At 38.4% G+C, this 25,340-nt stretch overlaps 1 protein-coding gene across 1 annotated transcript in view; it reads right to left on the bottom strand.

The window, feature by feature from the left end:
* Positions 1 to 25,340, bottom strand: part of LOC131974680 (spermatid perinuclear RNA-binding protein-like) — a 126,605-nt gene that overhangs the window by 7,876 nt on the left and 93,389 nt on the right. The window contains exons 9-14 of the mRNA XM_059337088.1: positions 24,252 to 24,349; positions 17,680 to 17,773; positions 17,295 to 17,363; positions 7,122 to 7,330; positions 3,475 to 3,624; positions 1,636 to 1,770 (exon numbers count right to left, since the gene is read on the bottom strand). Coding sequence (XP_059193071.1) covers positions 1,636 to 1,770; positions 3,475 to 3,624; positions 7,122 to 7,330; positions 17,295 to 17,363; positions 17,680 to 17,773; positions 24,252 to 24,349 — 755 coding nt within the window. The remainder of the gene's footprint in view (positions 1 to 1,635; positions 1,771 to 3,474; positions 3,625 to 7,121; positions 7,331 to 17,294; positions 17,364 to 17,679; positions 17,774 to 24,251; positions 24,350 to 25,340) is intronic.

The following is a 25,340-nucleotide window of genomic DNA, read 5'->3' as shown; positions in this document are numbered from 1 at the left end:
CAGGCCTTGTCTCCTCTGTAATCTACCTGTAATCATCTGTAATGTTTGTAACAATAATCTGAGTTCCTTTGTAATTAAAATAAATGTATGTTGTTTCACTTCACTTTCACACAAATGTCACAGTATAGCATGTTGCAAAATTTCATTAGAAAAGTCATAGTTCATTATGTCTTCAAACTTTTGTAAAAAAATTGACCATTTTTGACAAAAATCAACTTTTTTTGAAGGGGACATTTTTGGACATCCCATAATATGGTATTTTACTGTAATTTCTGGCCATATTATGCTGTAACATGTATCAACAGACTATAATTGACACATTTTAAGCAGTTTTAGGCATTTTTAAATTTGACCATTTTTGACAGAAATCGACATGCTATAAAATGACTTTTTTTTTGAGGGGGTAATTTTTGGACAGCCGATAATATGGTGTTTTACTGTCATCTTTGGCCATATTATGATCTCATATGTATCAACAGACTATAATTGACACATTTTAAGCATTTTTGAAAAAAATCTACATGCACAAACTATACTACCACGTGTATCAACAGACAATAATTGACCCATTTTAGGCATTTTGAAATTTGGCATAAAACGACATGCTATAGTATGACACTTTCTTGAGGGGGTCAGTTTTGAATTTCCCTTAATATAGTATTTTTTTACTATTTTTGGACAAACTATACTACCACATTTATCAACAGGCCAACATTGATCCATTCTTAGGCATTTTGAAATTTGGCCATTTTTGACAAAAATCAACATGGTATAGTATGACTTTTTTTGAAAGGGTCATTTTAAGCATTTTTAAGGCATTTTTAAATTTGACCATTTCAAACAAAAATCGACATGCTATAGTATGACTTTATTTTTAGGGGGTAATTTTTGGACGCCCCAAAATACGGTGTTTTTCTCACTATTTTTGGATAAACTATACTACCACATGTATCTAAGCACCAAAATTGACCAATTTTAAGCATTTTAAAATGTGACCATTTTTGACAAAAATCGACATGCTATAGTATGACTTTTTTTTATTTTTGGACAAACAATACTACTACATGTATCAACAGACTATAACTGACCCATTTTAAGCATGTTTAGGCATTTTGAAATTTGACCATTTTTGACATAAATTGACATGCTATAGTATGACTTTTTTTTGAGATGTCCTTTAATATGGTGTTTCTTCACTCTTTTTGGAAAACTTACACTACGATTACAACTATACTACTATATACTACTGTATTACTACTATCCAAATTGTGAAAAAAAAGTCATAGTATAGTATGTCGCCAAAATTTTATGAAAAAGTCATCGCAGAGTATGCTTTATACATAGAAAAGATCCTGGTTACTAATTAACCTCCAATGTTCAAATTTGAACTGGAAACCAAAATGTCAGGTTTGTATAAAGTCGGTAAAAAATAAAAGTTGTTCAGTGGGACTCAGATTGATTTCACAGGATAACATTGGCTTCATGTTCAGCTGTCGGTCCTGGCTTTTTAAAAAGTGTGTGAAGATGTTTTGATATTCAGGAAGCAGCAAACATCAAACACCTCATCAATTTCTAATAAGAGTCTTTGAAAGGCAGACAGGAAGTGTGTGTGTGTGTGTGTGTGTGTGTGTGTACCTCGATGATGAAGCGTTTGTCGTAGCTGCTGCCGCTCTCTGATATCAGCTCGTATTTGAGGCCGCGGCGTTTCTCATTCAGCTCCATCACTGGGTTCTTGCCCCCCGCCGTCAGGATGGGACCCGGAGCTCTGGACTGCAGACACAGAGTTTGGATTTGTTACAAGAGCTCATGTTTCTCCTCAGACAAGCAAGCCCCGTCACATGATGAATCCCTTTGTGTGCAAAAATAGATAAATATGTGGCAGAATGTGACTGACTGACAAATATCAACGTCACAATCATCTTATTAACATGACAGATATATGAAGAAATTCCACCAAATATTGTTTTTTAATGACCCTCAGGGCTCCCTGACAGCAGGAGTCTGCATTTATATTAACATCCGTCAGCCAATATTTGTTTTCTTTCTTTTTTACTTTGATAATAACTTTATGATAAAACTTATTAAAGATTTGTGACTCAGCAGTACTGACATTTGCAGTGTAAACATGCACACAAATACAGCAGGATTTAATGTGTCATGTGGAGAAAAATTAAGCAGAAACTTATTTTTGACTTCAACCAACATGTTAGAAGCTTTGATGATAAAATAAACCTGTTTTTGAAATTTGTTATAAATAAAATAAGATGAGAAGAAGATCAATTTTACATTACATTACATTTGAAAGGCTTAGAATCAGTGCATTCAACCTGTGTAGAAACAAGAGCGAGATGAATATTTTAGTGGCCTTTCTTCCAAAACAAACAAGACTTCAGGTGACTTTAGTGTTTGCAGCTCATTGTTTACAACTGACATCTTAACTACATTTTTAACTTTTAATGAACCTCAGTGATGTGTTTACTGACGTGGAACCTCCATCACATCTCAGACTGGTTTGACTGTCCGTCTGTGCACCAGTCTAATCCTCATGTGCACTTGTTAATAATCCCAGTGTGTTTGTGTGTGTGTGTGTGCTCCCCACCTCCTGTGTGTCTGTGGAGGAGGTGATGGAGGTGGAGCTGGTGGACATTCTTTCTCAAAATTTCATGAAAAAGTTATATATCGTCAAATTTCATGAAAAAAAGTATATAGTATGTCGTCCAAATTTCATAATAAAAGTCATAGTATAGTATGTCGTCTAAATTTCATAATAAAAGTCATAGTATGGTATGTTGGCAAAATTTCATAATGAAAGTCATAGTATAGTATAGTATAGTATAGTATAGTATAGTATAGTATAGTCTGTCGTCCAAATTTCATAATAAAAGTCATAGCATAGTATAGTATGGTCTGTCGTCCAAATTTCATAATAAAAGTCATAGTATAGTATGTTATCCAAATTTCATAATAACAGTCATAGTATAGTATAGTATAGTATAGTATAGTGTAGTATAGTATAGTATGTCGTCCAAATTTCATAATAAAAGTCATAGTATAGTATCTGTAGGTAGAGGAGGGCTGCAAAGTGTTATAAAAAGCTTAGTGAACACTAAAATTGGTTTAAAAAACAAAAACAGCATTTTCTGTTGATCTCAGTGATCTCAGTTACATTTGCTTTAAAATGATTTTATTTTCCTAGCGGTTTTTTCCATTTTTGATTTTCTACAATTTTCTACAAGTTTCCATTCTAGTTTAGACACCATTATCAGCATTATCATTGTCCAAATTTCATAATAAAAGTCATCGTATAGTATAACGTCCAAATTTGAAAAACCTCAGTGATGTGTTTACTGACGTGGAACCTCCATCACATCTCAGACTGGTTTGACTGTCTGTCTGCGCACCAGTCTAATCCTCATGTGCACTTGTTAATAATCCCAGTGTCTGTGTGTGTGTGTGTGTGTGTGTGCTCCCCACCTCCTGTGTGTCTGTGGAGGAGGTGATGGAGGTGGAGCTGGAGCTGGTGGACATTCTGTCATTCTTTCCTTCGCCATCTGACTTTTCGTCGGCGCTCAGCGAGTCCATGTCCCCGTCCCCGCCGAGAACAAAACCCAGAGCCTGCAGCGCCTGAACACACACACACACACACACACACACACACACACAGTAACTCAGTAACTTGTACACTTCACGTTCACATCCATCACCTGTGACTGAGCTGCTGTTGAGCCAGGCGCTCCTGACAGCTGCTGCATGAGGCTGCAAAGTGACCATCAACAACAACAACAACAACAACAACAACAACAGCAGCAGCACAGAGACAGAGACGGGCTGTGCAGGGCAGTGTGACGTGTGAATGTGTAACCGAATGAATAAATGTTGGTGAGAAAGTGTGAGCAGTCAGACTTCACAAGTTCAATAAAAGCTTTGTCACAAAAAGAACATTCTCTGTTCTCTCTCATCGATTTCCAACACTTTCTTTGTGTTCATGTGAAACATCTGACACTCACTCTGTTCTCACAAACTGCAGTGCAGGCAGAGCGAGGACAAGCTGCTGAAAAGGTGTTTTTAATGTCCTCACCTACAGCAGTATTACATGTCTCAGGTAAACTTATCATGTGAAGCTACACAGAACGTGTAGTGATTTGTTATATTGGGGATTGCATCATTTATGTATATTTCTAAAGGGTTTTTTAAAACAGAAAACATCCATCCATTTTCATCCGCTTATCTGGGTCGCGGGGGCACACTGCAAAAAATGTGTGTCTAAAAACAAGGTAAAAACACTAAATCTGAGGGAAATGATCTTGCTGCATGGACAGATAATTTCACTTGACAAGATTTCTTAAATTAGGATTGTTAAATCTAGAAATAAGCATGTTGAACACTTAAAATAAGAAATTAACTCCTAAAGCAAGATAAATTAAAGCTGCACGCAGCGATGAACTGGCCCGAGCAGAGTGCACTGACAATTATTTGTTTCTTACTAAGAAAAAAAACCTTTAGATTTAGAAGTGTTACATAATTTATCTTGTTTTAAGAGTTAATTTCTTATTATCCATGTACATGCTCACTCTTTCATTATTGTCTTAAATAAATAGTCAAAAGGATTTTACGCTTGTGTGTATCTATGTGTGTCGGTATGGTGTACAGATATGCAAGTGTTGATACATAGAATTGATATCATGATAATGAGAAATTAGAAAAATCTTACCTGTTAATATTGTTTAAAGAAGTGGGGTGGGATTGAACAAGTTTTTACTTCTTCCGGTAACACTTTACAATAACCATCATTTATAAATTATGTTTAACAGGTATGGTAAACAGATAGTTTATTAATGTTTAATCATCATTTATAAACCGTTTATAGGCCATTTAGAATGGTAAATACATCATTTATTATTGTTTAACTAACTAATATACCATCTTTTAGCCATTAATAAATTATTTAAGGTAAGTTTATAATTAATTTACCATTGACAAACAATTAAAATATAATTAATAGTTTATCAATAGTTTTAGTTGCACTCATTATTACACTTTTAACACCATATTAGGTATGTTAATGATTTTGAAATGATTCATATACCTTTAAGAAATTGGTTGAAAACATTTAAAGATTAAATATTTACAGCACTTTGTAAATGGTTAATAATTGGTTTATAAACCATCTATAAACATCACTTAGTTGGTTATTGGTCATTTTGTCTTTTTTTGTTACTTTGTGTCTTTGATTATTTTGTCTCTTTTTTGTCATTTTGTCTCTTTTTGTGTGTATTTTCTTGTTATTTTGTTTCTTTTTTTGCCAATTTGTGTCTTTCTTTGGTTATCTTGTGTCTTTTTTGTAATTTTGTTTTTTTTGTGTATTTTTTGTTATTTTGTCAATTTGTATCTTTCTTTGGTTATTTTGTGTCATTCTCACTGTGTTATTCTGCACAAAGACATGTTTGAGTTGCTTCCTCTTCTAACCATGACTGTGCTGACTCCCTAGAGCTGCAGGACTTATACATTGATGTAGATTTTGTATATTACAGAGAAACACAAGGACACAGAGAGGAAAATGCAAAAAGAGCAACAAAAAAAGTTTTAGTTGCACTCATTACATTTTTAAACACCATATTAGGTATGTTAATGATTTTGAAATGATTCACATACCTTTAAGAAATTGGTTGAAAACATTTAAAGATTAAATATTTACAGCACTTTGTAAATGGTTAATAATTGGTTTATAAACCATCTATAAACATCACTTAGTTGGTTATTGTAAAGTGTTACCCTTCTTCCCACCCCTTTTCAAATATGTTGTGGCATTTTTATAGAGTGCTTGGCGGCCTTATCAGTGCAGGAGTCACTAGGGCTGACTCCTGTTGATGCATTGTTATTATTGTATTGTTGTTGCATATTTGAAATAAATCAATCATTCATTCATTTTACTCTCCTCTCATCTGTTCTGCAAAAAAACGAACTCTAACAGCACCAACTTCTCTGGGCCCGAGCTCACCTGAGACTGATGTAAAGTGTGCCGTGGTGACTAACTACAGTACAGGCCAAAAGTTTGGACACACACCTTCTCATTCAATGCGTTTCCTTTATTTTCATGACTATTTACATTAATGAACACATGTGGAATTATGTACTTAACAAAAAAGTGTGAAATAACTGAAAACATGTCTTATATTCTAGTAAGCAAAGGGCGGTTACTTTGAGGAATCTAAAATATAAGACATGTTTTCAGTTATTTCACACTTTTTTGTTACCGTATTTTCCGGACTATAAGTCGCAGTTTTTTTCATAGTTTGGCCGGGGGTGCGACTTATACTCTGGAGCGACTTATGTGTGAAATTATTAACACATTATTACCGGTATATCATTTCACATGTTATTTTCACACTAAACCGCAAGAGGGCGCTCTAGGCCGAGTATGAGGATGAGTCTGACATAAGCGACATAGAAGAAGAAGCGCCGCATCTTCTACCTCCGGAGTTAGCGGAGTTGTTTAAAAGTGACACCGAGGATGAAGATTTCATTGGATTTTAGTTATTTGGAGTGACACGGATGGTTTGGTAAACTTCTTAGCATGTTATTTATGCTATAGTTATCTGAATAACTCTTAATATGTTATGTTAACATACCAGGCACGTTCTCAGTTGTGTCATGTAACGTAAGCATACCGTACAATTATTCAGCCTGTTGTTGCCTCTATTCTATTTTTATTTTAAATTACCTTTCAAGATGACATGTCTGTTCTTGGTGTTGGATTTTATCAAATACATTTCCCCCAAAAATGCGACTTATACCCCAGTGCGACTTATATATGTTTTTTCCTTCTTTATTATGCATTTTATGGCTGGTGCGACTTATACTCCGGAGCGACTTATAGTCCGGAAAATACGGTAAGTACATAATTCCATATGTGTTCATTCATAGTTTTGATGCCTTCAGTGAGAATCTACAATGTAAAAAGTAATGAAAATAAAGAAAAACGCATTGAATGAGAAGGTGTGTCCAAATGTTTGGCCTGTACTGTACATTGTGAATAGTTTTTGGAAATCATGGACGCCGTGTCCTCTGGGCTAAAGGGGAACAGATCCATCCAGGTTGGTACCAGCACAAGTTTTGAATACCTTGAGGGCGACCTGGAGCTTGGCGGTCCTCTTGGAGTTCCCGGTGGCCTGGTAGGTTGTTCCCTGGATCTCCACGGACATGGTGAAGACCGGAGCGTGCACCGGGCCGGACTGGGACAGCAGGCGGTACTGGAGGCCTGGGTGGATCTGGTTCAGGCGCATCAGGGCGTTCATGGGGTGGTTGGGATCCGTCATCCTCCAGTCCAGAACTACAGCAGGACAGACACGAGTTAGCTGGAGGTTTAATAGACACCTAAACTTTAGCTAACACACAGCAGCAGCTCATCATAAAGACACATTTCCAGGCACAAACTGGTCTGTAAATACACTCTGATGTATGTGAAGAAGACTTTTTCCAGCTCAAGGTAGGGCTGGGCGATATGGCCCTAAAAGAATATCATGATATTTCAGGCTATTTTTGCGATAACGATTAATTAAATTTCAACAGTTGCCAAATACAAAAAAATTTACTCTTGACTCTTGAGTATGAGCAAATAATAAAAATAACCATTTAGGGATTCGGGGGCATATTTTAATGAAATTTTGTAAAGGAGAATAAAGGTTCTTGTATGTTTTATTCAAGGCATCTTATTTTGACAGTCTTCTTGAAAGTTCTGTGGTGGATTCTGTTAACACACTGTGCTCTTATTTTGAAAGCTGCATGTGTTTAGGGACAGGGAGTAAGTAGCTTTTTGTGATTAAAACAACTTTAATTGTTAGCCTTACGCCACTACATCAAGAAGAAGGAATGTTGCCAATATCATGATATGCATTTTTTTGAACCATAAAAAAAATATACCGATATTATCGTGAACGATATGATATGGCACACCCCTAGCTCAAGGTGATTTTTAACTGTATAAAATCCTTTTGTGGCCTCGACATCCAAATAAATGTGCTTTCAAAAGACTTCTAACATTCGACTGAATTAAACTGAACAAAATGTGAAGGGTTAAACATCATCGTAATGTAAAAACACACCAACACTGAATTCCAAAACAAAAACAATTAAAAGTTAAAGATACAAGCTGAGCTCTTGTGCACGGACTCCATCAACGATCAATCTCCATCACTGAAATAAGAGTAAGAGGTAATAAAGGAGCGAATAGATATTTAATATCCGGCTGATGAGAGGAGGCTGGCCTGCTGCTACAGAGCCTCTTCACACCTCCACACTGAGGTGGCGACAGCTCCTGAGCTCTAATATCTATCTGATGAATTGAAAATGAAACCGTGACACTCGGTGACATCTATTATAACAAAAGTGCTGACTGTCTCCGTAATAAATGCTTTTATTCCCTGAGTCCAACTTCATCAACTGAGCTTCCAATACAGAAGAGAAGATCTGCTTCAGTTTGTTGACGTGACCTTCGTCTATAGAACCAACACTCACATGCTGCACTTCATAAACTGGATTTTTGCTTTCAGTCGTTCTTTCTGAAGAGTTCTTTCCAGGTCAGAGAGGACAGATGTTGCAAAAGGCTTTTGCCGCGCTGAGGTTAACAGTTAATGTGCATCAGACGCTTCTTCTGAAGGTTTTACAGCTTTTAAGGACACCTTATTCTTTAGATTTACCTTCCGGCAGGTCACAGGCTGACCAGGCTGATTATGTTTGACGCAGTGGAGGCTCCAACCAGCAACAAGAGGTCTCTGCTGCAAAACGCTGCTATAAAGTTCATCTGTACTGGAAGATTTACCGACTTGAACAGTTGGTTTACACTGAAAACTCTAAAACAGTTAAAAGAAACTGAAAGTGACCAAAACTTGTGTTAAATGTTGATATTTGTGTCAGAATCTCTTTCTTCTCCATGTGTCATTAAAAATAAACCAGATCCTGTTAAAAACATTAAATTCTGCTCCTCAGAGACACTGAGAAGACATGATTGATTCTGCTGAGACCAACGGTCACGAGACAAATATTCACTGAGAATCTGTTTACACAGAGCAGAGAGGAGAGGACAGGGGAGGCTGTTTACACAGAGCAGAGAGGAGAGGACAGGAGAGGCTGGAAACATGACGATACTTCAATATGTAAAATATGTGGAGATTTTTTGGTTATTTTGTGTCTTTTTTGTGTATTTTTTTGTTATTTTGTCAATTTGTATCTTTCTTTGGTTACTTTGTGTCTTTTTTGGTCAATTTGTGTCTTTCTTTCATTATTTTGTGTCTTTTTTGGTAATTTTTTGTATTTTTTTGGTCATTTTTTTTCTTTTTTGGTCATTTTGTGTTTGTAACAACATTCGTTTACCAGATAGATTTCTGTCATTCTCACTGTGTTATTCTGCACAAAGACATGTTTGAGTTGTTCCCACTTCTAGCCATGACTGAGCTGACTCCCTAGAGCTGCAGCACTTACAAATTTATGTATATTTTGTATATTGCAGAGAAACACAAGGACACAGAGAGGAAAATGTAAAAAAGCAACAAAAAAAGCTCTGAAACAGCTCGTTGGGGTTCGGAGGACATCAGAGAGTCTTTAACATATTGATGAAGATAATAATTGTAATATTATATGTCCGCCCACAGATGTCGCCTCCTGTGTAACAGATGTCACACACACTCGTCTTTTGTCCTGCAGTCAGTGTGTGTGACATACTCTTCAGTCGAGCGTGCTTCAGTATGAATATGGAAGGAGATGGATGTGAAGGTGCTGATGGACAGGTGCTGGGAGGAAGAGAGGGGGAGGTGTGAGAGTGTGTGTGTGTGTGTGTGTGTGTGTGTGTGTGTGTGTGTGTGGTGGGAGGTGGTGAGATAATTGCGTGGCAGCAGCAGCCTGCAGTATTAATCCCTCTCTATCTCTTCCTCCCGTCACCTGCTTTGAACTGAAAGCAGATGAGAGTTCGTCCCAGAGAGCAACGATTTAATTACTGTGACACCCACAGACAGACAGACAGACAGACAGACAGACAGACAGACAGACAGACAGACAGACAGACAGAGGAAAAGTGTTTCCCTCCACCTGTTTTCATGTGCAAAAATTCTATTTGCACAAAAAAATAACCTGCGGGGAAACAGAACATTTGAAAAGTCTGGAGAAATATTGTGAATTAGGCCCCGTTTACACGAGGACGCTTGCGGGTAAAAACAACAAAATATTTTATCGGAAGTGCCTTTCGTTTAGACGGTGACGGCGTTTTGGGGGCTTAAAAACGCAAAAAATCTGAAACCACCTTCCAAAGTGGAAAAGTTAAATACGCTCCTCCGTAGCGTGTCGTCTACACTGACAAGACGCAAAACTCTGATCTGATCTGCTCACGTCACGTATGTGTTTACGTCACATACATGCTCCAGGACAGGAAAATAAACAAACGTGGGATTATTTCCATGGTGGGACCTTCAAGCTGCTCTGGCAGCTCTAATAAACTTACAGGAGTCTTTCCACCAAATGTACAGGATATGTACAGATAGTATTAGTGAACAGGGAAGGATCTGGAATTACCTCATGCCCAAAGATGCTCTTATCGCTTTAAGTCAGGGGTGTCAAACTCTGGCCCGCGGGCCAAAATTGGCCCGCAGTGTAATTTTATTTGGCCCGCGAGGCAATACCAAATTATTATCTTATTATTGTACTATAAAAGCTGACCCGCCGGTATTATACGGCGCATTTACCGCTAATACTACAAATCCCACAATGCCTTGCTGTTGTTTTGGCGCGTCAATCAGGACAGGACCCAGAAACGCTCCTCTGTGACAGTCGTCATAGCAACCTCAAGCTAGAGCTGTCTCCGAGCTACCCCTTCCCAAAAATGGCGGAAAGAAAGGCAGAATTTATTAACCTGTTGAAAAAGTTTATTTTGATATTTAAATCAGAAGGATGCAAATAGAAAAGAGGCATACGATTTTTATTTATTTTTTATATAATAAATTAATGACATTGATCCAATCCAATTCACACACTTTTGCGTCACCGTATGCAGCAGATTTCCTCCTGAAAACGCTCGTCTAAACGAGGAATAAAAAGTGAAGACGCGACGCCACTTTTGTGTCTTCTGTTCAGACCGTCATCATGTAAACGGAGCCTAGTTTACATGCGGGTCTGAGGTGGAAAAGTTGGAATAACCATAAAATGTGACTTAATGCAAAGGAGTAAAATGGAGAAAAGGGCTGCAAAGGTTTGAGATTTTCCGCTATGATAACTGTCTCATGAAATATCAATTTAATTCTTTTGCCTACATATTTACTACTACATAAACTCAAACATCACGTTGTCCAAAATATTTGGACAATTCTCTCAGTTCTAGAGTAAAAACCAAGATTCCTTTGATCGAATTTTGGCAAATTAACGTAATTTTAAGTACGCTGAATCATCGATAGGCTGTTGTTGTTTGCATGATTCCTGTGTATGTACTGACAAATATCACTGGATTACCTTGGTACTGAAAAAAAATTAAAAACTTGATTATTCTCAGGTGATCTCTGGAAATTTCACACTTTCACAGTATGTTTGAGTTGTTCTCACTTGTAGACAAGTTGATATGTGTCTTTAGATCTGACTGAGGTAGATTAAACGGACAAAATCAGCAGGTGTGTGTTCTTTTGTCATTTTGCATGCTTTTTTGGTAATTTTACAACTTTTTGGGTAACTTGACATCTTTTTTGGTAATTTTGTGTCTTTGTTGCGTCTTTTTTGGTATTTTTGTTTCTTTTTTTTGTAATTTGAATTCTTTTTTTTGAGATCTTACGTCTTATATGTCTTTGTGTGTCATATTTGATCCCGCCTTTGTTCTGCTGTAAGACGTGACTTCTCTCCCTGAGGATGGATCAGATGTGATCTCTGACACTGACAGGAATCAGACATCCGTCACCTGACAGCAGAACAAACGTCCTGATGAAGAGCTGCAGCTGATGGACAGTTTGACTCTGACACTAAGACACTGACACACACACCTTTTACACACAGAATATGTGGAGAAAACTGTTTCTGGTCATTTGGTGTCCCTTTCTTGGTAATTTTGTGTCTTTTGGGGCCGTTTTTTGTCATTTTGCATGTTTTCTTTGGTCATTTTATTTCTTTTGTGGAATTTTTGTGTCTTTTTTTAATTTTACTACTTATTTGTGTCTTTTTTGGTATTTTTGTGTCTTTTTTTGTAATTTTACTTCTTTTTGGTAATTTTATGTCTAATGTGTTTTTTTTTATTTTTGTGACTTTTTTGTGTCTTTCTTTGTAACTTAACTTATTTTTTTGTTATTTTGCATCTTTTTGTGCCTTTTTTGATATTTTGTGTCTTTTTTGTAACTTTACTTATTTTTTGTCATTTTACATCTTATGCGTGTCTTTTTTGTCATTTTACGTCTTTTTGTATCTTTTGCATTTTTGTGTCTTTTTTGTGTTGTTTTTGGTAATTTTTTTTTTGTTACAACTGATGGACAGTTTGACTCTGACACTAAGACACTGACACACACACCTTTCACACACTGAATATGTGGAGAAAACTGTATTTGGTCATTTTATTTCTTTTGTGGAATTTTTGTGTCTTTTTTTAATTTTACATCTTATTTTTGTCTTTTTTGGTATTTTTGTGTCTTTTTTGTAATTTTACTTCTTTTTGGTAAGTTTATGTAAAATGTGTTTTTTTTTGTATTTTTGTGACTTTTTGTGTCTTTGTAACTTTACTTATATTTTTGTTATTTTACGTCTTTTGTGCCTTTTTTGATATTTTGTGTCTTTTTTGTAACTTTACTTATTTTTTGTCATTTTACATCTTATGCGTGTCTTTTTTGTCATTTTACGTCTTTTTGTATCTTTTGCATTTTTGTGTCTTTTTTGTGTTGTTTTTGGTAAATTTTTTTTGTTACAACTGATGGACAGTTTGACTCTGACACTAAGACACTGACACACACACCTTTCACACACTGAATATGTGGAGAAAACTGTATTTGGTCATTTTATTTCTTTTGTGGAATTTTTGTGTCTTTTTTTAATTTTACATCTTATTTTTGTCTTTTTTGGTATTTTTGTGTCTTTTTTTGTAATTTTACTTCTTTTTGGTAAGTTTATGTCAAATGTGGGGTTTTTTTGTATTTTTGTGACTTTTTGTGTCTTTGTAACTTTACTTATATTTTTGTTATTTTACGTCTTTTGTGCCTTTTTTGATATTTTGTGTCTTTTTTGTAACTTTACTTATTTTTGGTCATTTTACACTTATGTATATAAGACACTTATGTGTGTCTTTTTTGTCATTTTACGTCTTTTTTTATTTTTTTGCATTTTTGTGTAGTTTTTGGTCATTTTCTGTTTGTTACAACATCCAGGACACATCAGGAAGAGCTGCAGCTGATGGACAGTTTGACTCTGACACTAAGACACTGACACACACACCTTTTACACACTGAATATGTGGAGAAAACTGTTTTTGGTCATTTTTTTGTAATTTTGCATGTTTTGTTTTGGTAATTTTACATATTTTTTGGGTCATTTCGTGTCTTTTTGTGGTATTTTTTTGTAATTTTATGTCTTTTTGTGTCTTTTTTTGTATTTTTGTGTCTTTTTTGTCATTTTACATCTTTTGTCATTTTACGTTTTCTTTTGTGTCTTTTTTTTGTATTTTTTTGTCATTTTACATCCTTTTTGTGTCTTTTTGGTATGTAGTTTTTGTCATTTTACTTCTTTTTTGTGTCTTTCTTTGGTATTTTTGTGTCTTTTTTGTCATCTTATGTCTTTTTTGTGTCTTTTTTTGTATTTTTGTGTCTTTTTTGTCATCTTATGTCTTATGTGTCTTATTTGGGCCTTTTTTTGTCTTTTTTTTTGCCCTTTTTATGTGTCTTTCTAGTGTAGTTTTTGGTCATTTTCTGTTTGTTACAACATTCAGGAGACATCAGGAAGAGCTGCAGCTGATGGACAGTTTGACTCTGACACTAAGACACTGACACACACACCTTTTACACACAACGACTCCTGATAACCTCTGAATGTGTCGTTCAGCTCCACCAGCTTCATTTCCTCCTCTCTCTCTCTCTCTCTCTCTCTCTCTCTCTCTCTCTCTCTCTCTCTCTCTCTCTGTGTCTCTCTTTTTTTCTCTCACTCGCAGCTATTTGGAAATCTGATAACTTCACACAATTTTCTGCTTGGAGGAAACATTTCACTTAGACTCCTTGAAGAGTCTGAGCGTCTTCTTTAACCTGTTTCATGCAGGTGATCCGCTGAGCGATGCCGCTGAGATACAGCCAGCTGCTCCACTGGATTTATAATATGATGGTGTGGAGATATGAGACGTGACAATGGAGCACGTCCAGGCCGAGTCACGGTGTTTTCTCTCCTCTCATACCAGCAGACAGCTGACAGCAGCTTCAACCTGACAGGACCAACTCATCCTCACACACACACACACACACACACACACACACACACACACACACACACACACACACACACACACTCGTGGTTTCTAAGAAAGGAAGCTCAGCCCTCAACGCTCGCTGCTCCACTCACTGTTACACCTTTTACTGCTTTTACTCAGAGAGCACCGTGTTCACACTCACACACACACACACAATGCAAAGTGAGTGAACAGAGGTAAAAAACTAAATCAAACCAACCCTTGGTGTGACCACCCATTGCCTTCAAACCAGCATCAATTCTCCACACCTGCCTGAGACATCTGCACAGTACTGTATATAATGTTTTTTTTCATAAAATGCAGCTTTTTCTTTAAGTTTCAGCCTTTTGTCCACACACAAACTCCAGTTTCCAGCGTGAAGATGAGCAGAAACTGTGTGGACAGTGAAAACTGAGAGAGTCAGAGTGTGCACCGTTATCTCCTTTTACAACACGTCACCAATAAGGCGTCATATTTTCCTGCAATGGTGGACATGGTAACAGGACTTTTTACATCCTTACACATAAACTTGTAGTTACTCTTCCACTATATTGAGAAACAGAGATGCAGATTTCACGGTTATGGCTTTTTTTCCCAGACTTCAGATTGACAAACACCATCTTCATCATCTTAGCGTGACAAGGGTAATATCACTGAGTTTAGTAAAGCCGCGGGACGGGGGGAGCGTTAAGAAATCTGAAACTACAGAGGTAAAACAGTTGATTTTTAATTTGAAATGAGGAAGAAAAAATCCAGTTTTCGTAAATCCCTGTGTACATGTGGATTGAGCATCAGTGTGTGTTGTGTGTCTGTGTGTATGTGCGTGTGTTCCTGTGTGTGTGTGTGTGTGTTTGTGTGCCTACGTGTGTTTGTGTGTGTGTGTATGAGTGTGTGCCTGTGTGTGTGTGTGTGTGCCTGTGTATGTATGTGTGTGTGTGCCTGTGTATGTATGTGTGTGTGTGCCTGTGTGTGTATGTGTGTGTGCGTGTGCCTGTGTGTGTGTGCGCGCCTGTGTATGTGTGTGTGCCTGTGTGTGTGTGTGTGTTTGTGTGCCTACGTGTGTTTGTGTGTGTGTATGAGTATGAGTGTGTGCCTGTGTGTGTGTGTGTGCGTGTGCCCGTGTGTGTTTGTATGTGTGTGCCTGTGTGTGTGTGCGCGCCTGTGTTTGTGTGTGTGCCTGTGTGTGTGTCTGTGCCTGTGTGTCTGTGTGTGTGTGTGTGTATGAGGGGCAATTAATGTCAGCTAACTAGACTAAAACGTGTGTACAGCACCTATGTGATGACATCAAACCTGTAACGTGCGCGGCGTGTAAATTCATTCACTTTCAGTGGACAGACTAGCGTCAGCGCCTACCTGACGGGTGAACTACGCCTCAAATAGGTGACATGAAGACCAGCGTGACTGTTAAATGAGTGCACAGGCTCACGCTGCGTAGTGTCGTGGGCTCATTCATGCCGTGCCACGAGCGAACGTAGCGGACGCCTGTGCGCACGCTTGTCTCAATGTACGAATAATTATTTACTTTATGATGACAAATTTTTTGTTTAACCACTAACGTTACAGCCTATAAGTGCAATTAAACTTAATTACACTGCATGTAGTAGTGTAAGTGCGATGGTCACAGCTTGGTGAGTAATTATATGAGCGTGGACAAACAGTTCAGTAGGCATCAGCTGAGATGTACAAACAATGCCTAGGTGCGAGAGAGAGACAGAGAGACAGAGAGACAGAGAGAGAGAGAGAGAGAGAGAGAGAGAGAGAGAGAGAGAGAGAGAGAGAGAGAGAGAGAGAGAGAGACTATCTTGTTTGTATGAGATAAACTTCGTTTTTCCGGCCGAAACCTGAGGCTTAGGCTGTTTTAAAGGGAAGTGCCTGACCGAGATACAAAGGGAAGTGAAAGTTAGCAAAATGCAGCATAAACAAAATGTTTTACTTTATTAGTTAACTACAAATGTCTGTAAAACATAATGGGACTGTGCATAGGTGCAGAATTGGGTTAAACAGTGATTATGGTGTCTGCAGGCAGGTAAACCTAGCTAATAGCAAGTTAAGTACACACCTGGCCATTGTTTGTACATCTCAGCTGATGCGTAATGAACCATATGTCTGTGCACATAAAATTACTCACCAAGCTGGGAACTGGCTGTGAGTGTCGAACTTTACTACATGCGTTGAGTGAAGTTTAATTGCACTTATAGGCTATTTCGTGTCTCTTTTTTTGTGTCTCTTTTTTTGGTATTTTGTCTTTTTTTGGTATTTTCGTGTCTTATTTGTGCCTTCTTTTGAAACTTTACTTATTTTTTGTCATTTTACATCTTATGTGTGTCTTTTTTGGTATTTTTGTGTCTTTTTTTGTAATTTCACTTCTTTTTTTTGGTCATTTTACGTTTATGTATCCTTTTTTGGGTCTTTTTTTTGTGTTTGTTACAATGTTGTACATTGAGACGAGCGTGCGCACAGGCGTCCGCTCCGTTCGCTCGTGGCACGAATGACTCCTCGCTATTTGATTACCACACACACTACACAGTGTGTGTCTGTACGCTCATGTAGAATTGTACTTAACAGTCACGCTGATCTTCATGTCACGTGTTTGAGGCGTAGTTCACCCGTCACGTAGGCGCTGACGCTAGTCTGCCCACTGAAAGTGAATGAATTTACACACGCACGTTACAGGCATGATGTCATCACACAGGCGCCGTACACACGTTTTAGTGTAGTTAGCTGGCATTAAATGCCCCTCATAGTGTGTTCCTGTGTGTGTGCGTCTTTCAGTCCGCTGCAGTGTGTTTGTGTGTGTGAGAGGATTCAGATCAGCCGAGCAAACTGTAATTCTTTGAAACAAGCGAGTCAAAGTCACCTTTCATCCTTTTGATGAAGTCTCTGTCATCTGACCCGACATCCTCCCGAAGCCTCTTCTGACAGCCGCCTGCAGAGCACAAACACACACACACACACTGATCACCTGGAGCAGCACACTGACACACACACAGACACACACACACACAGACACACACACACACACACACACACACACACACACACACACACACTAAAGAGGACACAAGCTGAAGAGAAGATATAGTGGAGAAATAAAAATACAGACACACATGGACACACACGGGAAACAGAAAAGATGCACACACACACGCACGCACGCGCACACACACACACACACACACACACACACACACACACACACACACACACACACACACATAGAGAAAACACAACTGAACACACACCTTCTAACAGCCTGGCTGAGGGCTTGCTGGCAGGGAGAGGATCCATATTCAAGACCTTGTAAAGCTGTCCGAAGGCTAGGAGGCGTAACGCATGCTGAAAAACACACACACACACACACACACACACACACACACACACACACACACACACATACACACACACACACACACAGAATAGGGGCACACATCAGTGATTGTGAGCACTGGGAGGAGAGCAGGCAGCTCCGATATCATTTATTCTGTGATCAATGCACTTTAATTATCGGGGAAAGTTTTTGCGAGGAGCGGCCCGGCTGGCGTTTGTGTAAACCGACTAATTCTGTTGGGAGAAACTTCATGCATTATAGAGGGGAGGAATAAACACTCAGCTGGCACAAACAAAAGAGGGAAAAGAGAGAAAAAAAAATATTCCCAGAGTGAAAAACAAAGGCAGAAACACAGAGCGGGAAGAAAATATGAATTTGAGGATATCTTCATATTTCTGCACATCCTCCGCCCGGGGGCAGACTTTGTTATTGCATGTGCTGCAGCAGCAGCAGCAGCAGCAGCAGCAGCAGCAGCAGCAGCAGCAGCAGCAGCAGCAGCAGCAGCAGTGATAGTGGTGATAGTGGTGGTGTGGTGATGAGTGTTCCCACGCTCATTAGGTGGCTAATTAGGCTGCCAGTTGGTCAGGCACTGAGGGGCGGCTGATCTGAGGTCAGAGCCGGGCTGCTGTGGACACTCAGCTATTTATAGTGCTGACGTGAGGCTCGGGCTGCACCGGGACCAGGACTCCCTCTAAATAACCTCCTTCAACCAGGGGGAGCAGGGGGGGGAGCTGCTCGTCCCGTTTCAGGAGAGAAGTGCTGACTTTGGTGCAGTGGGCGGCGGGGAGGTGCACCCTGCTGGGATGTTTCAAGGTCTCAGGAGCAGCGCGGCTAATGAGGACTCTGTTCAGCCAGCGTCTGCGGTGCTTTTACAGCAGCTAAACAGGAAGACAAGTTTTATAATGCTCACAGGGGAGACGTAAAGACAACGTCCATAAAGCAGCAGCTCAAATTAAAGACTGTGGCTGTCATGCAAGTTATGTAGAAAGTATGTTGGAGTGAGAACACCTGCAGGGAGGAGCTGAGCACAACTCAACCTTCCTCTTGCGTCTTTTTGATGTCATTTTATGTCTTTTTTGGCATTTTTGTTTCTTTTTTTTGGTATTTATGTGTCTTTTTTGTCATTTTACATCTTTTTTTGGTATTTTTTGTGTCTTTTTGATGTCATTTTATGTCTTTTGTAATATGTGGAGAAAACTGTTTATGGTCTTTTTTTTGTAATTTTGTGTCTTTTTTGGTCCTTTTTTTGTCATTTTGCATGTTTTGTTTTGGTAATTTTACATATTTTTTTGGGACATTTTGGGTCTTTTTGTGGTATTTTTTTGTAATTTTACCTCTTTTTGTGTCTTTTTTGTCATTTTACTTCTTTTTTGTGTCTTTCTTTGGTATTTTTGTATCTTTTTTGTCATTTTTTTGTGTCTTTTTTGGGATTTGTGTGTCTTTTTTTGTTATTTTACTTTTTTTTGGTATTTTTGTGTCTTTTTTGTCATTTTACTTTTTTTTTTTCTTTTTTTGTCATTTCAGGTCTTTTTTTGTCATTTTTAGTATTTTTGTGTGTCATTTTATGTCTTTTTTGGTATTGTGTCTTTTTTTGTAACTTTACTTCTTTTTTTGTCATTTTTGTGTCTTATGTGTGTCTTTTTTGTCATTTGTTAAGGTTAATAATATTTTAAAAAAACAACATTTATTTGAGAGATGTCTTCTAAACCCCTCAGTAATAGTCAGGTAACTTTTATCTATTTATATAATTCTCTCGAGGTTAATTTTAACATTTAATAAAAAATTGAAACAAGGGATATGGTGTCAAAAGTAAGAGCCACACCAAAAATATTTAAACTAATCTTTTCATGGATTAGGAAGCCTAACAATATCTTGCCAAGAGGTAAGAAACACATTGGATGATAAATAATTGTTTTGGGGGTATTTTATGAATCATTTAATACAGGGATAGTAACAGAAAGCTAACATAAGAGGAAGGTTAAAGATTAAGCAGCTCCAGTTTGAATGTTTTTTAATCCCAGACTTGATGGAAAGTAAGGTGACTTTTCATCACCTCTGGGCCCAGGTGAAGCCGGGCAGCTGTGGCCCCCGTGGGCCGGAGACAGGAGCCTGTTAATGGACTCGTGCCCCGGAGCAGAGAGGGGAAACGCTCCTATCATCTCTAACAGCGACTGTCAAAACATTAAACCTCCAGTAAATTAAAAACAGAAGCATCTTGCCAGACGTGCAGCAGCAGCAGGAGCCAACGCCACAACCAGAAAATAAGAAATAGAACAAAAACATTGTGGGTTATCTGAATTCCTGAGACTTATCGTAGGGAGGAGGTTTTACACGGCCTATAAAATGTCTTCATGTTGCAATTGTAGCAGAAATAGTGATGAACCAGAGCCTGGACCTCCCAGATGTTTTTATACTACGATCACTTGGCACACATCAACTGCACTCAAGTGATCTCCATTTCACTAACTGTGACACTGCTGCATCAACTACCTGGAACTCTGTTAAATTGACCTATGGCTAAGCCACGCCCCCAAAAGCAATGAGCCAATCACAGTGTGCATAGCTAACCCAATACACTTGGACATTCTCTGCTTCCACGTCCATTGAAATGCATTGGAGTTAGTCTGTTTTCAGTCGTTTTTATATGTTTTTTCTTGACATTTTAAGTTTAAAATGGTCAAACGGTGTACATGAGGTACATGCAACTCCGACACTAGGTATCAGAGAGAATGGGCGACGGGGTGGATTTTCTACCCTTTCCCAAGCCACATCTCAACCCAGATAAGTGTCTGCTCTGGATAAAGTTACGTGGTAGACCACAACACCAACTAAACGTGGATAAAATTAACAAGGATGTCTACATCTGTTCTAAGGGAAATCAACAACGTATTTGAGGCAACATATTGTCACTCTGCTAGAGATGTTTAGATGTTAGAGATGTTAAAGATATCTGTAACATCTCTAAGGTTAGCCTAACCCTTTCTAACGTTAGGCTAACGTTAGCTTCTAGCTGCATTGTACATCATGTCACTTTGTTTGCTGGGAGTTCATTGGCCTGTTATGTGCTAGTTTTTGTACTTTGGCAATCGTACATGATTGTTAGCTGTTGTCCAAAGAGCTCTAGTTAAACTAACGTTAACTTTCGGAGCTTAGCTTCATTAACTTATATGTAAATAACTGAGATAACAAAGGTTAGCAATGTTGAGATGAATGATTCATGTAAATACTGTCGCACCAAACTAACGGAAAGGTACTCTTGTTAAAGATGGTAAAAAGGCTTGTCATGGAAACGTTGTTGTTGAGATGCTGTTTACCACGTTTACACTGTGACCTGTACATTTTTGCCTGGAGCTGAAGCTTTTCATCCACCTTCTAAACAATAAAATTATTAATATAACCCTCCAATGCATAGTTAAGGCCCTTTTGGTGACTTTGAGATGATATATAATCTTTCTTTCTCCAAAAATAATCAATTGCCTCCTGTGAAATATCTCCTAATGTGACAGCTGCCATAGTTTGTCCAAGTGAGTGCAGGGGGCGGGGCTTAGCCATAGGTCAATTAGGTCAGTTACTTTAAAGGGGATGAATACTTATGTAATCGTTTATTTTACCTTATATATTTTTAATCAATTGACATTATTTTGTAGAAATCAGTTTTCACTTTGATATTAAAGAGGGTTTTTTTTTTGCAAATTCTTTTTAAAAAGGCCAAATTATATTGACAATGATTTCATGTGTAAAATCAACAAAAGGGTGAAACATCCAAGGGGGAAGAATACTTTTTATAGGCAGTTTATCTCGAGCCGAGGCTGAGCTTCACTTTAATGTTGAACATATTGCACGGGGATCTGCGTGCATACGGTGATTCAAAAGTTGCATGCGAATATTTTCAAGACATCAGGAGAGAAGTAATAAAAACAGCTTCAGGTTACGCCTGAGCAGCTGAAGTATCAGTTTTAAATGAGACCTGCAGAATAAAGTGATTTTGACAGAAGTTTCGCTTTGGTTACTTTCTAGTTATAATGGAAAGTGTCTGTGCATGTTTTTGCTGCTGCAGATTTTAGCTCCAACCAATCACCCACCTGATTCCACTGATCAGCTGTTTGAACCCTGAGATCAGCTGATTAAATAACTTGTGCTTCTGCTTGGTTGGAAGGAAATCCTGCAGCCACATCGGTGCTTTCTAAAATAGTTTGGACATGCCTGTCTTAAAGTAAGCATGAGTGGGGTTCAGAGGGTTAATCTCTTTAGTTGATAGTTGCAGCCTCTCAAATTAGAGAGCATTTTCTTGTGTTACAGTAAAAAGAATCTCAAAACAAGACATTTAAAGATGTCTCACTTGGAGCTCATTGAGAAAATAATCTGCAAATAAACTGCAGATGAAACTAATCATGAGCTGCAGCATTATCATAACGTAGAAACAAGGGGAGCCGTCATCAGGAGAGAAGCAGAACAATGTGTGTCATAATGTGTCAATAAAGTTATATATAAAGTTATATAGACATAAAAATGGACATTTACCGGTTTGGTCTCATAACTTTGACCCTTTCACTGTATTTTCACTTAATGACTAAATTTAATTTGAATGTTTCATTCAGTAAAAATGTCTTGTTCAGCATTTGGTTGGACTAACGTCATTTTTCTTCGGACAGTAACGTACACATTGTTTATGTTTTTTTGCTAGCCAAAACTACCATCCCAGTTAATGCTCCAGTTAATGCTAACATGAATTAGCAGCAGCTTCTCTCAGTCAGGTTGAGGTGTAGAGAGGCTGTAGTCAGTGATCAGATCCCTCTCCTCCTCCACAGTCCAGATATGGTCTGCTCCCCGTATCGGAAACAATATGGCGATGAGTGTAACGATGAACTTGAGGCTTCCAACGGGCCACAAACCAACGGGTGACATCATGGTGACTACATCCATTACTTATATACAGTCTATGGCCTCGACCCATGTGGAAATATTTTCTTACAAAAAACTTAATTCAAAAAGACAGCAAACTTCTTTTTGAAAAAATTTTCTAAAAAAAATATCTTAAGTCAGATGAAACAGACAAAAGAAGACAACATTAGACAAAACTTCTCTGGTGTATTGCTATTTCGACAATTGTTAAGCCTGATTATAATGCAGAAACTACAGTGGCCCTGAGAGCTCACAGCGCTGCAACTTAAAAACACATGCAAATACACAAAACACAAGCAAATTGAGAAAACATCTTCATCAATTTGACAACACAAGCGCAGCATTTAGAAAATGCTGCAAAGACCACAACACAACAGAAGTGTTTCCAGAGGACACTAAAAAGTGATGCACACGTCTGGACATGCTTGTGATCGATAGTGTGCCAACGTTAGCAGCCAATCATAGCTTGCTAACATTAGCCGGCGATCGATAGCATTCTTACATTAGTGGCCGATCATAGCGTGCTAACATTAGCGGCCGATCATAGCAAGCTAACATTAGCCGGCGATCAATAGCGTGCTAACATTAGCGGCCGATCATACCGTGCTAACATTAGCGTCCGATAATAGTGTGTTAACATTAACGGCCGAACATAGCATGCTAATGTTAGCTGGTGAACAATAGCATGCTAGTGTAAGAGTCATTTTTATCTCAGCCACTTTGAAATGCCAGACTCCCTCGCCCTTTCCTACCACTACTTTAAGGTCCCCTTTGTATTTCAAATGGGATGTTCAGACGAGATTCTCACACCTAGAAAGGTCTTCTTTGTGATGTGCAGACCTAATTTGATAATTAAATACAATCACTGCAAGAGGCCGTCTTGGGCAGTCTTATTTCATTCTGGGTCTTTCTTCATTTTGACTGCTCGCGTGCCGAATGACCTTTCTTTGCAAAGAAATAAAACCTTGTCGGCCGGCAGAAGTTCTCTATTTCATTCTTCACCAGCAGCAGAGAAAATTTCCACTACACTAGCGTTAGTGGGCTAGCAAGAGCAAGACCAACTATGTGCTGTTGACAGAAACAAACTAAAACGTGTATCATTAATTTATTTGATTTGTTTAACTGCAATGTGATTGATACGGGCTAGCGAGCTAATGCTAGCGGGCTAACGCTATATATCATGCGATAACATGAAAATATCATAATCATGAAATAACGTGATAATTTCACGTCATAACGTTATAACGTGAAATTATCATTATCTTGAAATAACATGATAATATCAAGCGTGTCCAGACGTGTGCATCACTTTTAAGTGTCCTCTGGAAACACTTCTGTTGTGTTGTGGTCTTTGCAGCGTTTTCTCAACGCTGCTCTTATTTTTGAGAAATTGAAGAAATTCAATTTGCTTGTGTTTTGTGTATTTGCATGCGTTTTCTTAAGTTGCAGCGCTGTGAGCTCTCAGGGCCACCGTAAGAAACACTCATGATTCAGTTTGTTCTGGCTGAAGATCTGACTTTAAGAAGAAGAAGCTGGCAGCAGCAGCAGCAGCAGCAGCAGGAGCTGATGGGTAAGTGGACTGACCTGAGCGCTGTGTGTGAGGGCGTCGGCCTGCTGGGCGCTGAGGCCACGCAGGACGTCTGTGGGCTCCCTCTCACAGGGGTCATGAACTCCTGGACCTCCTGAAAAGGGAAGAAACCACCCCGGGGTGTGAGTCAGGACTCCGCACAGCAACACACACTTTGAACTCAGACTTAATTTCTCTCGACAGGAAAACACACACGGAAATAATTGAGGGAGTCCCGCTGCGTAGGCTCTGGATGCATTAGCTACTCATCAATGATTCAGGACATTCACTGCTCAGGGAAACCCACAACCACCTTTAAAAGATCACATCAAATCATCACAGCGGATAACTGACTCAAACCTGGGAGCTGAAGGCTTCCCACAACAAGGAAAAAACATTGTTCTATTTATTAGAGCTGAATAGAAACAGTTTTCACCTGGACCTGAACTTCAGAATTGATTTTAAGATTCTTTTACTAGTTTATAAATCTCTTAATGGTCTTAGTCCAGCCTATTTATCTGATTTACTTTTATCCTCTGAACCCTCATGGACCCTCAGGTTTTTGGGAGCCTTTTAATAAAACCAAAAGTTAGAATAAAACCCACGGTGAGGCGTTGTTTTCTCACTGTGGTCCACGTTTGTGGACCAGCCTCCTGAAGACCTGAGGCCATCAGAGACGCTTCAGATCTAAAAGAGTAAACTTAAGACTTATCTTTTTAATTTGGCCTATGTAATAAAATAGGCCAATCTTTTTCTGAAAAAAATATATTTATATGAGAAAAGAATTTCAACATTACAAAATAACTAAATATGACAAACCCTAGTAATGGCAGCATTTATAAATTAAGAAAAAAAAAAGAAAAAAAAGGACTATATCGATATGGTCTAATTCCATATCACATCTAAAAATATGTTAATATATTTTCTATATCGACATATCGCCCAGTCCTATTATGGCATGCTTGTTTTCAGTCGCCGCATTTATCAACAGCCGATCATTGTCACACTGTGATTGGCAGGATATGAACATTGACAAATCAGGTGTGAACTCTGTCGTAAGACGAAATATACGCTCAGATCTGTGCTCGTCTCTACGTTTGTTTGAT

Source organism: Centropristis striata, chromosome 7, assembly GCF_030273125.1.
Source record: "Centropristis striata isolate RG_2023a ecotype Rhode Island chromosome 7, C.striata_1.0, whole genome shotgun sequence".
Classification (NCBI taxonomy): Eukaryota; Metazoa; Chordata; class Actinopteri; order Perciformes; family Serranidae; genus Centropristis; species Centropristis striata.
This window is presented reverse-complemented; position numbering and strand designations above follow the sequence as displayed.